This window comes from Haliaeetus leucocephalus, unplaced genomic scaffold, assembly GCF_000737465.1.
Source record: "Haliaeetus leucocephalus isolate CR32 unplaced genomic scaffold, Haliaeetus_leucocephalus-4.0 Scaffold656, whole genome shotgun sequence".
In the NCBI taxonomy this organism is placed as follows: domain Eukaryota; kingdom Metazoa; phylum Chordata; class Aves; order Accipitriformes; family Accipitridae; genus Haliaeetus; species Haliaeetus leucocephalus.
This window is the reverse complement of record NW_010973092.1, coordinates 17273171-17289046: the sequence shown is the minus strand read 5'-3', so window position 1 is coordinate 17289046 and position 15876 is coordinate 17273171. Positions and strand designations below refer to the sequence as shown.

The following is a 15876-nucleotide window of genomic DNA, read 5'->3' as shown; positions in this document are numbered from 1 at the left end:
CCCCCATCTGCTCCTTTAAGAGACTCTGTGCAATAGTATATCTGCATAACTAGCAGCAGGTCTGCTGCTTTCAACATGGGATGTGAAGGTACTGCTAGCACGGAAGATTGGTGCTCCCTGGAAACTCAAGAGGGACAAGGACTATTTGCTAATGATGCAAATTTTGCTAGTGCTGGGCAGTAGCAATTGCTCCTGACAGAACAGAGCGGTTTCTCTCCATGCAGTCCATCCCAGTTCATGCAGAGAAGGGCTGCTGATGGCCCACAGTTTTAATGGTCACAAGAAGCTGGATAAACAAAATGGGAGGAGGCAGCCTTTTTCTCTGTGTGTGTGTGTGTGTGTGTGTGTGTGAATGGTCACTTTCTGCTGTGCAGGATATCCTCATTGTACAGCTGTTTTATTGCTTTTAGAAGTGAGCTTAACCATTTCTTCTAACTTTGACTTCTTTCCAAAAGAGTGACCTGTGAGTCATATTTGAGAAATAACATCTTTTTTCTCACTGTTAAGTTGGTTCATGCTTTTTGTGACCATCAACAGACCCAGTAAGTGCTCTTACAATGGAGTCTATGCAGGACTTTCAGTGTTGTATGACTTCAAAACATTTTGGTAAAAATTGTGTTTTAAATTTGGCCTTAGAAAATTTTTGTGGAACTCCTATAGAATTTTTACCTCCTGTTGTAATTTTCTACCACAAACTAACACTGACATCTAGTCTAAATAAAAATTTCAATACTCAGCATTTGTTAGTTGCTCCTCAAATGAAATCCTATAGGAGGTTTGGAGAGATACTAATTGCTATTTATCACTTTGCTTTCTGTTTCCATTAAGTTTCTTATTACAAATTTAAATTTCCTCTAGCACTAGCAGTTATGTTGTTTCATACTGTAAGAATTTATTTCTTGAATTCCTTTGTATGTAAGGTGCCACATACGGTGTTTTTTTATTTGGGAGACCATCTTGCAAATCTGAGGGATAAATATGTATTTATTAAGGCACTTAATATTTCTTTGAAGACCAAAGCTGAAAATTGGCCTTAAATTACAGTAAATTTAGTTTTACTGTTCAAAAATGATGTCTTACCTTCTCAGTATTATTACCTTTTTTCTGGAATTCTCTTTTCCCCAAAGCAGTATGTGTAGGTCTTTAATGCTTATTTAATGATGGCAGGTTGGGATATAATTATTCAGACACTGAGCTTTTGAACCGTTGCTGTAAGAATAATAACATGATTAGTTTTTATGTTAATGTCCAAAACCAGTGGCTTGTTTTATTACTAGTATGTTGCTAGTATTTTGGTATACAATGGCAATGCATCGTGGTGGTCTGTCCTGCCACAGATCAGTACCACAGCCTTGTTCTGAACTAGTTCACAGAGAGCAGTGATGTTAAATACGAAGGAACAGGGTTGACTCTGAGTATGTGGCCAAACCTTTGTATGAAATCTGTAGACTTTTTCTGTTTGATACCTGTATGTGATTAGCAACATATTTGTGGGTACTCAAGCATAGAGCTGCTTATTAAAAGACTGCAGAATTCCATAGGTGGCAAATACAAAGTTGCATACAGTCAATATCAGGTTCATGTGAATTTCTGTTTTATTGACCATGAAATTTAGTGATGTCATATAGTTGCATTAAAACTGTGGTGGGTTGACCATGGCCAGCTCCAGATGCCCACCCAGCTGCTCTCACTCCCCCTCCTCAGCAGGACTGGGGAGAGAATAAGATCTGCTCCAGCACCTCCTCCCCCCCTTATTCTCTGACTTTGCTGCTGGCAGCGCTGTTTCTCACATTTTTTTCCTCACTCCTTACTGCCTGGCACCATTTTGCACGTTCTCAAATACACTTTCACAGAGGCGCTACCAGCTCCTCTGAGGGGCTCAGCTGTGTCCTGCAGCAGGGCCGCTGTGCAGCTGGCTGGAACCGGCTGGAACTGGCCGGAACCGGCGGGAACCGGCCGTGCCCGGCACGAGGCAGCCCCGGCCTCTCCTCACAGAGGCCCCTGCAGCCTTGCTGCCAGTGCCGGAGCACTGACACCCCGTACCAAAACTGAAGGGATTTCCTGGCTCATTGAATTAATTCCTTGTAATCACAGGCAAACGTGTTTAGGTCAGAAGATCCATAAGAATGTTATTCTGTAGATTCCAGATACGAGAAAGAGCTTGAATAGATCAGAGGTCTCTTGCAAAAGACCAAAGGCAGCAACCTCAGCCTGTCCCAGGAGGAAGGCAAGAAAAGTCGCTATTGCCCTGCATTCCTTAGCAAGTCCCAAATGCCAAAGAATTTGGTCCAAGAAACTCTGAGGTGGCTCTGGGAAGGGGATGATGCCTCACTCTTCAGTCCTTGCCCACTTATCTGGAAAAAACTGTCTCCTCGCTCCAGATTTGGCCATTGGGTGAGCTTGTGACCAGGCTGGACCCCTCAGGTGTCATTGTCAGGACAAATGTCACATTCTGCCCAACACCCTCTGAATACCTGTGTCAATCTGTAACGCTTCTGACCGAAGTGAATCCCGTCGTCCTCCTCTTTGCGCAGAGAGCAGCTTTTGTGCCGAGGCAGGGAAAGTCCTGTGTTAGCTGTGGCAGGATGTGGGGGCGTGGGCAGGCAGAAGGGAAGACAAACGTGTAATCGAACAAAATCAAGTCATGTTTAAAACTCCTTTTCAAATACCAGCAAATCAAACCCCAGGGGCTCAAAGCATAGTCTTAAACTATTCCTATCCCTTCCATAACTTTATGAAACTTCATTGTGAAACATTTCAGGTTCTTTAATGGATAACCTGTTTAGAAGGCCATTCCAGAACTATACTCCCTTCATAGGCTTACAATTGATCATGACCATTATCTATCATTTAACCTTGTACAGGTGGTATCCTTTCACTTAAATAATTTATCTTCCTCTTCATTTTTATGCTTGAATATATTTATAAGTTCAGTGTATTATTTCTGGACCTATTTTTAAATGTCACTTCATATGCACCTTCCAGACTGCTGATACAAATTGTGAAATTGCCGTTAATGAGATTACTGTACATAGATGTCATTTGAACTGCAGAAACACTACATCTTTTAAGACTTTCTAGTAGCATTGTTTTTTTAGTCTTTAGCCTGTTTTAGAAGAGCAAATAGTATACAAACCCAGAGAACCAAATACATGCTAACAGCCTTCCTTATGGTACAATAGTCAGAAAGTTAAGTTCTGGCTGCTTTGGGGAGAAAATGCCTCTGTTGACAAGGCTGGAGAAAGACCTTGAAAGAAAGGCTCAGAGTGGGTACAGGGCATAGGAGACATTCAAATGCTGACTTTTCAATCCCTCCTATGGAAGACTTAGATGGAATAAATTTACCTGAGAGAAAAACAACTTTGTCAAAATTTTGAGAGGACTCAAGTTGTCTCACAGATTCTGTTTTATTAATCCTTCAGAAGAACAAATCTACCTATTAAACCTCAGTTGTTAAAGGTGAGCCTGCTTCTTTGTTCTACTTTCTTCCATTTTGTTTAGAAGTAATCCATACAATTTTGTGCTATTATTGTTAATTAAATAATTGCAATATTACTGCTTTTAGGATAAGACAATGTGAAGTAAGGTTGGATTTTCGATGGTGTTACTTTACTGATATATTTTGAAACATGCAAAGTAGGTTTTTGTAGAATAAAGTTCATTATGTCGGACCTTCCTTTCACTGCAATTAGATATTTCCTTTTTTATTCCTCCATATTTGTTTGTAAACCAATTGATGTTGACTTTGCCTACAGAACAGTTGTGTTCATGTGCCATGAATTTTTAACAGATAAATTTAGTGTTTGGGAATGTTCAGCAAAACAGTGAACTTGAATCAAATAATGAATATTCATGATTAGCAAATTTTTGCATACCATGAACTTGATGGTGTTAACATCATCAGTCAGGGGCTCAAGTCACTAATCATCAGTTCTTAATGCTGTGCTCAGCAAAAAGCTGTTGAACAACCATAGATGGAAATAGTTGCATAAACCATTTACTGCACATTCCTGTAGAATAAACACATTTGTACAATTTTTCTCCATTAGTGGAATATTTGCCATCAATGAGGAATGTTAACTTGCAGATAGTTAGTTGTGATTGACTTGCCCATATCTCTGTGCAGGACTATGCACACTCAAGTGTATTTTAATACTGGCATGTAAACACCAGTCAGGAGCATTACATCTGCTTTAGGTATCTTTTTGAGATTGTATTACTGGGAGTCTAGTGAAAACTGTAGCTCATGTAGTAGTAATTGATTTCAGATGACCCAGCATTGTAAGAAGTTCCAGTGGATTATCTAATTAAACCACAAAAGGTCATAATATATCCACAGATCTGCAATACTTATAGTGTTTTGTTTATTGATCAATAATTTCATGTCTGCTATGCTTAAAATGATTTAAAGTTACCACAGATTTTTAACTGGTAAATCCTGTCAGATTTATCTTAAAATCCATTAATATTTTTTACAAGTAACTAACATTTTGCTGGTGGAAAATAACTGCTGCAAAGGCAATTAGACAGGTGAGGAGGTAATAAAGCACACTACTTAGTGTGCTGTAATTGGGTGTCAGTGCAAATGAGATTATTTAGTTTATTTAGTCATTGCAAAATTTATTTAAATGCCTGTGACATTTAAACTGTTCATTTATACACCATAACCATTCTATTCTAATTGTAATATCAGTCTATTTGCTGCTCTTAAAAGGCTAGAGGCCAATGAGATGCTTATTTGAAAAAAACACTTAATTTCTCTGTAAACTGCTGGGTCCTAAGGCTCTCCCCTCTCTCCTCTCTTCCCCTAACCCATAGTCTGAGACTGTAAAATAAAGTGGTGCAGGCTAATGGAATGCCAGATATTAACTACCATAATCATTGAAGCTGTCATTCTATTACATCAGGCACAAAAAGCATAGTAATTTTTGTTAATCACGTTCCTATCCTAGCTTCCACATTTTGTTAGTGTTGGGTTTTTTTACAGCAAAATGTATAATTGAGTTGATGATTTTTATCTCTTATAGAAAAATATAATTAACATGGTGAACTAGTGCTGCTGTGTAACAGAAAAAATCTGAAATGACAAGATGACAGATAGTAAGAACAACTTCAGAAGGGAAAGAATGGCTGGCTTGTCTATGGCCATTTCCTTTTGTTGCATCCATGCGGTAAAGAGTTTACTGCACTTGTGAAGGACACAAACAGGAATCCTGAAATATTTTTGCTTTTCCTGTGTCTTTTCTTTTGAAGAAGTATTGGCATCAAAGAAAAATTCATTTTTAGATTTCAAATATCCTTCTTTAGAGGGTGTATTACCTGGGGTTCTTATGCTTATACTTTGCATACCTATGAAAATTATACCTAAATTTTAATTTTAAGAGCTTTAAATTCCATAGCCTACCTAGACTTGTTTTCTTGACCAGTCCTTTTTTTACCAGCTCTCCACAACTATACAAACATCTAAGCGATTAAACTCTCTTGGATTTTTTTGTGCTTTAATTCTATAGATTTGTTATGGAGCTAACAATAGATCCTTATTTAATTGAAGCAGTTAAATCCAAATCAGATTTGAAATTCTGTTTATAGCATTGTTCAAGAGAACTTCACCGTAACAGATGACTGTTTGTCAAAGAGCTGATGGAATATGTGCTAGATGCCTGTGGAGCGTGCATGTGTAATACAGTATTTTGTTCTTTGCAAAGGAGAAACATAAGCAAAAGCATTTGATAATAATGATAGCAATTTATGCACAAGGTCTTTTTATTTCATTAAAATTCTCAGAAATCTACAGTCTAGATCTACTTTTGCTCATGAAGAAGGAGGAAATTCACCAAACATAAAGGGCTGTATTCAGCGTGGAATCAAAAGTATTTTTACTCTAAGCACAAAATGTCAGTGAAAAGTGGCAGGAGTACCGGCTATTTTGGGATACTCAGAGAATTCAAGCTTATAATGAGGAATTAAGTTTATAAAAATACTCCTTTTTCCATCCTATTTTGAGTGAAATAAGAAAACTGATCACTCATTATATGTGGAAAATAAAGAGTCTGCACAAAGACAGCCTCTTTCTTTACTTTTTATTTTACTTTACTTTCGTTCAGCATAAGCTATTATTTTTTCATCCCATTTCACTTGCATCTGCGCTAAGAATAAAGACATATTATTGTTTTTTCTCTATATTTTGACATCATGTACCTCCCTGGTTAACTAATTGGTTATTTGTTTTACTCACTATCCATAAATCAAAACTCTGTTCACATAAAAGTTCCTCCTTCATAGTGGAAAATCACAGGTAAATGGGTTTTGGTCCAAATTCAGGGTAAATAAAAGGACTCCTGTTGGCTTCGGTCAACTATATATCAGGTGTTTGTTTGGAGAGGATCCGAAAGGCTTAGTGGGCATCACAAATAATGTTCTGATTTACCTGTTGGCATTTCCATTCAAAAAGTTGCTGGAAAGTTCCATGATATTTAACTGAGTATGATATTAATTATCACCTTGTTACTGTTGCTGCCCACTTTTTCTGCAAGGAAGACTGGTGTTTCTGTCTGTCTTCTCTCTTTTCAGAGTACTTTATATAATAACTTCCTTTCAAACCATTCCTTTAGCATAGAGCATGCTGCAATACTGCGTCAGACAAAATGTGGAGGTGATGAGCTGAGTTCCACTGAATCTTCTACTGTTGCTTTAGATGCAGCAGAGTCAGGAACAGAGTCTTGAAACTCCAACTGGCAATACGTCAGGTTTTTTGATGTTGTGCCCTAATGAAAAGGGAGTGTATTACTGCTTCTGTAACCCACAGTGTTGTGTTATAACTGTGCAAAATGCATTTTCCCCTCACTACAAAGCCTCTTCAGAAAGCACATCAGATGTGTGATGATAAAGGGTGTGTGGAAGATTTGACCTTGCTGCCAACTTTCTTTTTGCCTCCCAGAGAGCAAGGATTGCTCTGAAGTGTTTCTTCTCAGTTAGATAATTTCTCCCTATCCCTAAAAGCTTGCAATAGCTCGTTTGCACTTCCCTCATTCCTCATTTTTGTTTTGGGTATTGCACCACAAGGTAGGCAGACAAAGAGAAAATGTAAAATGTATGTGATCAGGTTGTAAGAACACAGATTTTGTTATGCAAACATAACAGAGGCCTGTGTGCATTTTGAGGCAATATAAGCTACTTTTGGAAGTAGTCACAGTTAAAATCTTACAGAAACCTTAGACTTCATGAAAGGCAGAGCTGGCAGTGCTGTTGGTGATATGCAGCAGAGGTCCATTAATTTTGAAGGAAATCTATTAATTCACAATGATGGTATGTCTGCCCTGCATTTCTATAGCCAGAAGACAGACCCAAGAGAGCTGCTTGTGCTGCCTGTTATACATGTACATGTTTAACTAGTGAAGATTTTGTTTGTTTGTTTAGTTCAAATAGCTACAACTTCAGTACTGTATTACACACATGATCACATATGTAGACTATGTTAAGACAATGTCTAGTAAGATTTTGAAACCAGAACAAGTCAAAGTTCAGGTTGCCTGATAAATATGAATTTGATTCCTTGGGCCATATGCATTAGGATTTAGATTTTAATTACATTATTGAATTATTTTTTTATGGTAGATTTTTGCCCAGTTGTTTCTGTAGGGTGAAGCTGCTGTAGTACTGAAACCAGCTCTGTGTTGAGATAAAAGACTGTTGCTGGTAAAATCCTTATCTGCACTGTCACAGAAGTTGGAAAGTGGGATATAAATGAGACAGGATATTTTAGCAAAGCGAAAGGATCATTAGGATCATCTCATGATGAAAGCAGCTGCGCACTCTCATAAAGAATGAATTTGACTCCTACCCATGCCACAAATGTCCTGTGAGACCTGTTTTTTTCAAGATGGTCACTACCTCTGAAAATCTGATTTCTGGATGCCTGAATTGGAGTTCTGAGGTCTGGTCTGCTAAAATACAGTTGCACACAGCTCTGATTAGCATCACTGAAAACTATATTTAAAACACAGTGCTATGAAACCCACATTTTTCTCCTGCTGTCCTGACAGAAAGTCAGGTGATGACCCAATACAAAAATTTCATACCCAATGCTTTATTTTGGCAACATTTTGTACACAGTTGAAATGGTGATCTTATCCTGAAACTTGGCAGTATGCTTTAATATAAGGCAGCTCTGTCATCCCTGGCTACAAAATAATATTTAAAGCAGATGACCGCTTGCTTGAACTAGGGGAAATTCAGACAAACAGAAACAAATTCACATTAGAATTCAATACATTTCTAACGGAAGGCATGATTTTGCAGTAACCGTCTTTTGCTTTCCAGAAGGTCACCCTCTGCAAGTGTGAAGTCAGTCTGTAGAAGTTTTCAGCTGCCATCTTTTCAAACTGTATCTGCCTATCAAAATAACGATACTTAGAGGTGCCACTGAATGTCTTTCTGATGGTGACTTCTCATTGCTGTTTACAAGTCTTTGAAAATAGGAACATATGTAGGCTTGCTATACAAGTTGATGTTGTTGTGCGTAGTTAAGGGCTAAACCAGAGGGTATGTAGGCATAAATCAAGAGAGAAAATTTATAAGAATGTTGCACTGTTATAAAATTTTAATTCTCATAGTGATATTGGATTGCAAATTGTTGCAAACAAATATTTCTGGACTTCTTGTTACCTGCAGTTATAATTTATGAAAGTATCAGTCATGGGTCTTTTCCAAGACAAACCCCAAGAACGTACAGCTTTGTGTATAGTTTTCCATGTTTCCACATGTATTTGTGATTTGACAATTATGATGTTTTAATTTTTCCAACCAGTACACCAAATATGTTTTCTGATTATAATCTACTGTAATCTAGGAAAATACCAGTTTTTCCTGTTTCTATTATGTTTTTGTCACTTCTTACCAACACAAGCCTTCACATTCAGCCCTCTGTGTCTGGTCAAAAAGATACTGGGGTTTCTTGTGTTACATGTACTTTGGAAACATGACTCACCATAGATTAGTCAATAACTGCTACATCTTGATAACCTCAATTAGTGTAGCAAAACCGTTTTATCTGTAAGTGTATGTATATATCAAAATTTTAAATGTAGGAATCATAACCATTTGAGTAAAATTGACATAATTGCTACAGTTTCAAAAAAACTTAATGACACTTAATTAAACCTGAATCTAATGGATTGACTGGAATGTATATAGAGCAACGTGTTCATGCTGAACATTTGCTCTGTAAGTAGCTTCTTGTCCTTCAGTGGAATTACTAGATTAAGCAAGGATTTGAAGGTTTGAACTCACATTTTTCTAAATTCTTTTTGTGTTTCCATTAACTGCATTGTCTAATCTTGAAAAAAATAGCTTTATATTTCCAGTCTTTATGCCATAATATGTAACCTCATTTCAAAAACATAAGTCATCCTTGATGACAGTCTTCTCTCAGTATGTAAAAATACTCAAGGAGTGGTTGTGCAATGGAAACTTCTAGGCAAAGATAACTTTTAGAAATACTACTTGATCTTAAGGCTTATTTTAAAAGTCTTTGAATAAATTGATATGGCTGATCATGGAGGGGACCAAAGAAGTGTTCTTGAGAGAAAGAGATTGACAGAGTGGAGACTGAGGAAGAATAAGAACACAGTAATCTTTTACACATTTTGTCTGCAGTTGATTTGTAGCACAGTATATTCACTGAATCCAAATAAATTATTACTTAATATAGTAAAAGGACCCAGAAAACTCAGACACTGATGTATTTTGTTGTTAAAATCTCAGGCAATCATTTTTTAAGACTAACATTTAATGTTTTCATTATGCCTCAGGTCCCCAGTCTGAACCTCCATCGTGCAGTGCCAGTTCCATCACTTGCCCATCTGCCTGCACCTGCAGCAACAATGTAGTGGATTGTCGAGGAAGGGGCTTAACAGAAATTCCAGCTAACCTACCAGAGGACATTTGGGAAATGTAAGTGCCAATGTAATGCACCATTCTTTTCCATGTCTCTCCATTTTTAGTCCGTGTCATAGCCCCCTGTGTGGAAGAAAGGCATATGTTTTGAAAACTGTTCTGAGCAGTTACCAGGTATATTGTAGTTGTCCTCTTTGCTTTTCTTCTTTTGATCTAAGGGCTCAAATTGTTCTTTAATGTAAATTAAGATATTGTTTGAAGTTGCCCTACCCTAAACCAAGATGAAGTTCTTGGCGTGTTATGTTCAGATTGTGTTTACATCTGACAAATCTGGGATTACAGTTCTATAGTCAGGAAAAGGAAATACACAGCCCTTTTTTTAAAAATTGGATTGTTTTGGGTTTAGTTGGTGAATTGCACAAGAGGTGGAGGGTTTTCTTGTTAGCTTGGCAAGATGTATTTGTGATGAAGTGAAGCATGACATCAGAACACATTGTCCTTGGTGATTTTTTCTTCTATTTCTTGTCTCCCAAATTTTGTTACTCCCAATTCTTTAACACTTTTGTGACTTTTTTTTGTGTTGTGAAATCAGATACTGGTTTTACTGACTTATTTGTGTTTACTACTTTTAGGAATTGTAATCATCTATTTTTGTGTCCATGACTTCATACTACTGTGGTCCTGAAATAGTTACATTAAACCAAGTTGCTTTTGGTTAGTCCATAGGGAAAGCAGATCAATTCTTTTCCTATTTAGATGCTTGTACAGAGGTTACTGACATCCAGCCAGCTTTTACAGTCTACATAGTATGGATTCAAATATGTGTATAGTCATGGGACTCATTCAGCTTCTCGTTGCTGTAGAAATACTGCTTTATAGCAAAATTCACTAGGATAAAGCATAAGTTGAATTGCTCAAATGTAGCCTGGCCCACTATGTTATGCCAGGAATGTGACAGTTATGGCCAGTGAAGATGCTGTGCTATATTGTTTGCTGGCAATCTGCTCTACACCACCACTCCTCTAAGTCACTTTGTCATTTGCTTTTATAATTTAAGATTCATCTCAAATTTGTTTGGATTGCTATCAGTACAACAGTTCAGAGGTAGCTTATGCTCGATTGTGCATCTCCACAGAAAAAAATATATTAGAAATGAAAAAATAAGCTCAGTAAGTGCAAAGAATAAACAACATCTGAAAATTAACATTGTTGACAAAGTATCTAGAGCATGTAAAAATGTTTACAGGAAATATAAACTCTTATGCAAGCTGTTCTGAATTCCCATTACCTGCCTGCTCACCTCCTGACAAAGTTCAGAATGCATTGGTTGTGTTCATTTCCAGTATATTGTGGCACACAAATTATGCATGTAATACTTGTTTTTCTGTGCATGAAAGTCAGTTAAAATTATCCTGAATATATAAATTGTGTTTGGCATACTAAGAGTATTCAATGTTTAGTCCTGTTTCCAGTTCTGTCAGATGGAGTACAAATTTTCAGGAGTGGCTGGATTGGTTCAGTAATAAGAGACAGAGGATGAAATTGGTCCAGACTTGCTCACAAATTAGGGTTGGGCTAGGAGAACTGTAAAAGTTTATTTTGTAGTGTTGAAAATGCCAGCAGAAATCAGGTGATCTTTGTGGCTCCATGCCAGAGTCACATGGAGAGCAGTATCTGCAGGAAGGCTGAGATTGGTGTGCTCCAGCACTATCCTTACAGCAGTGCACCTCAGTGTGAGAAAGCAAGTGAAAATGTTCACCTTTAGTGTGGTTATAATAGCATCGAGTATCCAAGTCCTGTCTCTGTTTTGATTGCTCCAGTCCACAAAAGTAGCCCCTGTAACCTGTAGTAAAAGCAACTTAGAAGATCTACTTAGAAGAGCAGAAAGTGAAGAAAGACTTGGAGAGCCTTTAAGTTAGGTGGTGAGGTAGTGAGTCAAGAAGCACATAGCATTTTAAGAAATTTTCATAACCTGGAGGTTATAAACCTTCTAGATCCATAGAATACCACAAAAAGCTCTTAGCACACTGTTTAATGATTTAGATGTCAGACTTCTTGCATTTTAGGCAGTACTTACTTGAGTCTTCATCTGCAGATAAACCTCTTGAATTGTTCTAATCCTGCACATACCCTTTGCAATTCACAGGCACTTCAGGTAGGAGTAGTTCTGCAGAACTTCAGAGTGTAACCCTCAGGAAAACATTTATTGCTCCCTTTCTGTGGGAATCGATCCTGTGAAGATTTCATTTTTATGGAATATATATATATTAAGAAATTTAAGTAGTTCTATCTATTTATGCTGAGGGTGGTGAAACACTGGAACAGGTTGTCCAGAGAGGTGGTAGATGCCCCATCCCTGGAAACATTCAAGGTCAGGTTGGACGGGGCTCTGAGCAACCTGATCGAGTTGAAGATGTCCCTGCTCATTGCAGGGGGGTTGGACTGGATGACCTTTAAAGGTCCTTCCAACCCAAACTATTCGATGATTCTATGATTCTTTCTGAATAAGTCTTAATGAGTGACATCGCTTCTGTATGGTTTTTCCTACTGGTAAAATGGTGTTTTCATTTTGTAAAAGTACTAGTAAAAAAGAGCAATTAACCTTATATCCAAGGTCATATTCTTACACAGAGTAAAGGTTATAGTCATATAGCAAAAGGTTTCTGGAAAGATGGAAGAAACTGCCATAGTGTTTTCCCAGAAAAATCCTGACATAAATTCTTTTGACCAAGATAGCCATTCTGGTTTATGCAGAAGTCTGTCATACTGCTCACAAATTCAGTTTGTCTGAGGCTGCTCTGGGCTTATTCAGCATAAAATCCCTCCAGAGGTCTAGTTCCAGCTACACATGGAATAATGACTGTCTTTTGATTTGCTGTGATAGGCAGAATAATACTCTTTTGCTGTAATGTTATAGCAATGGGGCCAAGTAAATTCTCTCAATGTGCTGCAACCCACCTTTCTTGCTCTCATGCAGCAGCGCTGTTGGGTTTTTTTCACTTGCCCCCATGGTTGGCATTTAGTCAGACCGTTTTTATAAAAGGTGGCTACGTAGTGGTGCTGCCTGAACACTTCTTTCTGGACTCTGTAATCCTATGGTCTGATCCTCGTAATCTTTGAGAGATCTAACTCTTACTAGAGATGAGATTCCTCCTATGGAATATGGGGTAGGGACAAACTACATGGCTGGGTTGCTACTACATAGATCCTAAGGGATATTACTTGAGATGATGTATTTTTCATTCAACTGTTTCTTTTCTATCTAGCATTGTAAGTACTCATTTCACTAAAATACATTTCCCCCTATAGACTGTAGTCCATTCATAAAATTTATATGATAGTATTAAAATGCTGTGCCTACCTCAGTTCCACTTGGGGCATTTCCAAGTTCTTTTGCTTGGTTATTAGTTGTATTCAGTTACAGCTTTCTAGTTTTTGTATTTCCCCTTAACTCAGTATGTCTTTGTAAGCCAAATTGTATCCGATAAGAACCCTTGACTGACAAACTGTTCTACAAAAATGAAACACACAGCTGTTACTCTAACATGGTTATTAAAGGTGACCTACATTTCACTCTGTGTTTCAGTATTAATTAAAGATCTTTTACTCAGCCTTCCTGCCTTTCTTCATTAACACAGGCAGGCAGAACCTTCTCTGACAAAGCTGCCAACAAGGCCTAAATTTGTTTTGTTGATAAAAACCTGTCACGAAACAGGCAACTCGCTTGTCACGGAACATAAAACAAGCATCATACGCCACTAATTTTCCCTTGCTGCTGACCTCTGCCACATGTGACTTAGAAGTCTGTTGTGTTACTCTATTACAAATCTCCCTGAGGTGCATTATCCTGCAGGCCCTCATTGCAAGAATGTTTATTATTAAATAAAGGAATTTAGGAAAGCTAGAAATCTGTATCCCAGCCTTGCTTTTTCATAATTTCATAAAATAGGTAGCTAGAATGTACAGAATGCAATTCATTTTTTAAAAAAGCTTCTTGTTCAGTGGGGATCTGACATCAGCAGCCAAATTGAGGAAAAATGAGTTACAAGAAACTGAAGCTGAGGACTACAGACTGTGTTGAATGTTATAAAAGATTCTCTGCTTACAAAGTGGTTCTCTTGTGTTTTTCAGAGGAGAAATGAACAGTGTATGTTATAGAGAAACACATGAGAATAGGTACAGAAGAGTTTTGCGTGAACACTTGGATGAAAACAAAAGTCATTAAGCACCTGGAGGCATTTACTGAAAAAGAAATACCAGAACAAATATGGCTTGATGGTTTGCTGGTAAATGAACAGTATAGTCATTTCACTACATTGGAACAGCATCTACAATAAAAGGAGAAGTTTGCATTTATTTAGAAAGGGTGAGAGAAAATGCATGCAAGATAAATAGGGAACACAGTGTGAATGCAGGATAGACTTCACCTTGGAGGGATATAGGGTGGGAGGGATGACCTACCAACTAGTAGGAGACAGTCTCCAAAGAATCTGTTTTTTTGATCGGACTTGGTCGCAACCTCACAACAAGTGCCTGTCAGACTGAATGACAGCTCAGACCATAAAGACAGCAAAGCCAGGATATAGTAGAGACCTGTTGAATCCAAAGCTAACAGCTGTGCTTGCGAGAGTCACTACCCTGCAGCTTGTGGGAGCTTGGAAGTGTGTTGTGAGAAACACGCTTGCCACAACAGCGGATTTCACTCAGCATGTGGTTTGGGCTGTTGTTGGTTCAGGACATTAGGCTGCATGGATCTAAGCTCTGGTGCTGTCTGCCCATTCTCAATCATTAGTGTTTGGCTGGTTTATGCCAGGGAAAGGACAGCTTTCCTGCACTTGCAGATGTGGGACACTGGGAGTAATGGCATTGCTAGCCCTGTCTGTAGTGTTTCAACCAATATTTGCTTCAACATGCTGCCTGCCATGTTCGTTTGGTGCCTTCCAGTACTGGAGAGTGATCAGTAACTCTGTATTCATCTTTTCCCCACCTCACTACACTTTTCCTCTGTCCCTTCTTTAGAATGAAGTTTTCACGCTGTTTGTCTATCTCAGACTGATCTACTTAATTTTTTTATTTATCGCTGCAAACAAGGCTGTATTTTAGGATATTGATTCTGGACAGCTTTTGTCTGAGAATTTGGTACACCTTAAAACAGTAGTGCAGGGACTACTACTTCTGCCTTTGTGTTTCATAAAAGTTTGTGTAAGATCTTTCTGAGTGAAAGCAGGGAGCAGCCCCCCAAAGGCTGGCCCTCCTGCTGCTGTCTGGTCTGGAGTGCATGGTGGAGGGTGCTCATGCTGTGGTGCCCAGAGGCAGGCAGGCTCCTGGGCTGCCAGAGCAGCAACCACTGGCACCAGCGCTGGCACTGGGTACTGCTTCTCTGAAGGATCTTCAAATTGTGTAAAAGAAGGATTTGATTAATTGCTAGTGCTAAGGGCAGGATTGTGGGTTGGGACAGACACTTGAGAGAATAAAGACTAGCTGGGCCTAGTACGGAAACTGTTGGGAAAAGAAGGCTGAACTCAGATGAGGAAACAACAAAACATATGCTGAGAAAGGTTGGGAAGAAAGGAAATCAAGACAAGTTGATAAAAGTGCTGAGTCTGAGAAAGTGAGGAATATCTGGTGATAAGACCTGAGATTGCTGGGAGTGAGCCTGGGACACAAGCTCTGCAGGGTGGGCTTTGGGATGTGGCAGGAGGGCTAGGACACTGGGTGGCATGGATGGGGGCTGGGCAGGCTGTGGGGCCAGGACAGAGTGGCGCAGGTGAAGATGGAGCTGAGGAGTCTCTTCCCACCAGAAAATACATGTATCTTGCAGAGCCTTCCTGCCTTGTCTCTGTGTACTTGAGAAACCCAAGAACACTTTATGTGTCTTTGTCCCTGTGCGCTAGTGACCATCTACGCAGAGATAAGCTATTAGACTACCTAGGGATTTACTGTTTTAACTTCTGCTGTTCACTTAGACATCAGTGCAGAGGT

At 38.6% G+C, this 15876-nt stretch overlaps 1 protein-coding gene across 4 annotated transcripts in view; it reads left to right on the top strand.

Moving 5' to 3' along the window:
• The window catches only part of SLIT3 (slit homolog 3 (Drosophila)), a 531488-nt gene that overhangs the window by 332657 nt on the left and 182955 nt on the right, over window positions 1–15876 (top strand). For 3 of the 4 annotated variants that reach the window (XM_010579134.1, XM_010579133.1, XM_010579136.1), the window contains exon 9: window positions 9810–9951. In XM_010579134.1, coding sequence (XP_010577436.1) covers window positions 9810–9951 — 142 coding nt within the window. The remainder of the gene's footprint in view (window positions 1–9809; window positions 9952–15876) is intronic. The other variant, XM_010579135.1, reaches the window with a different exon arrangement.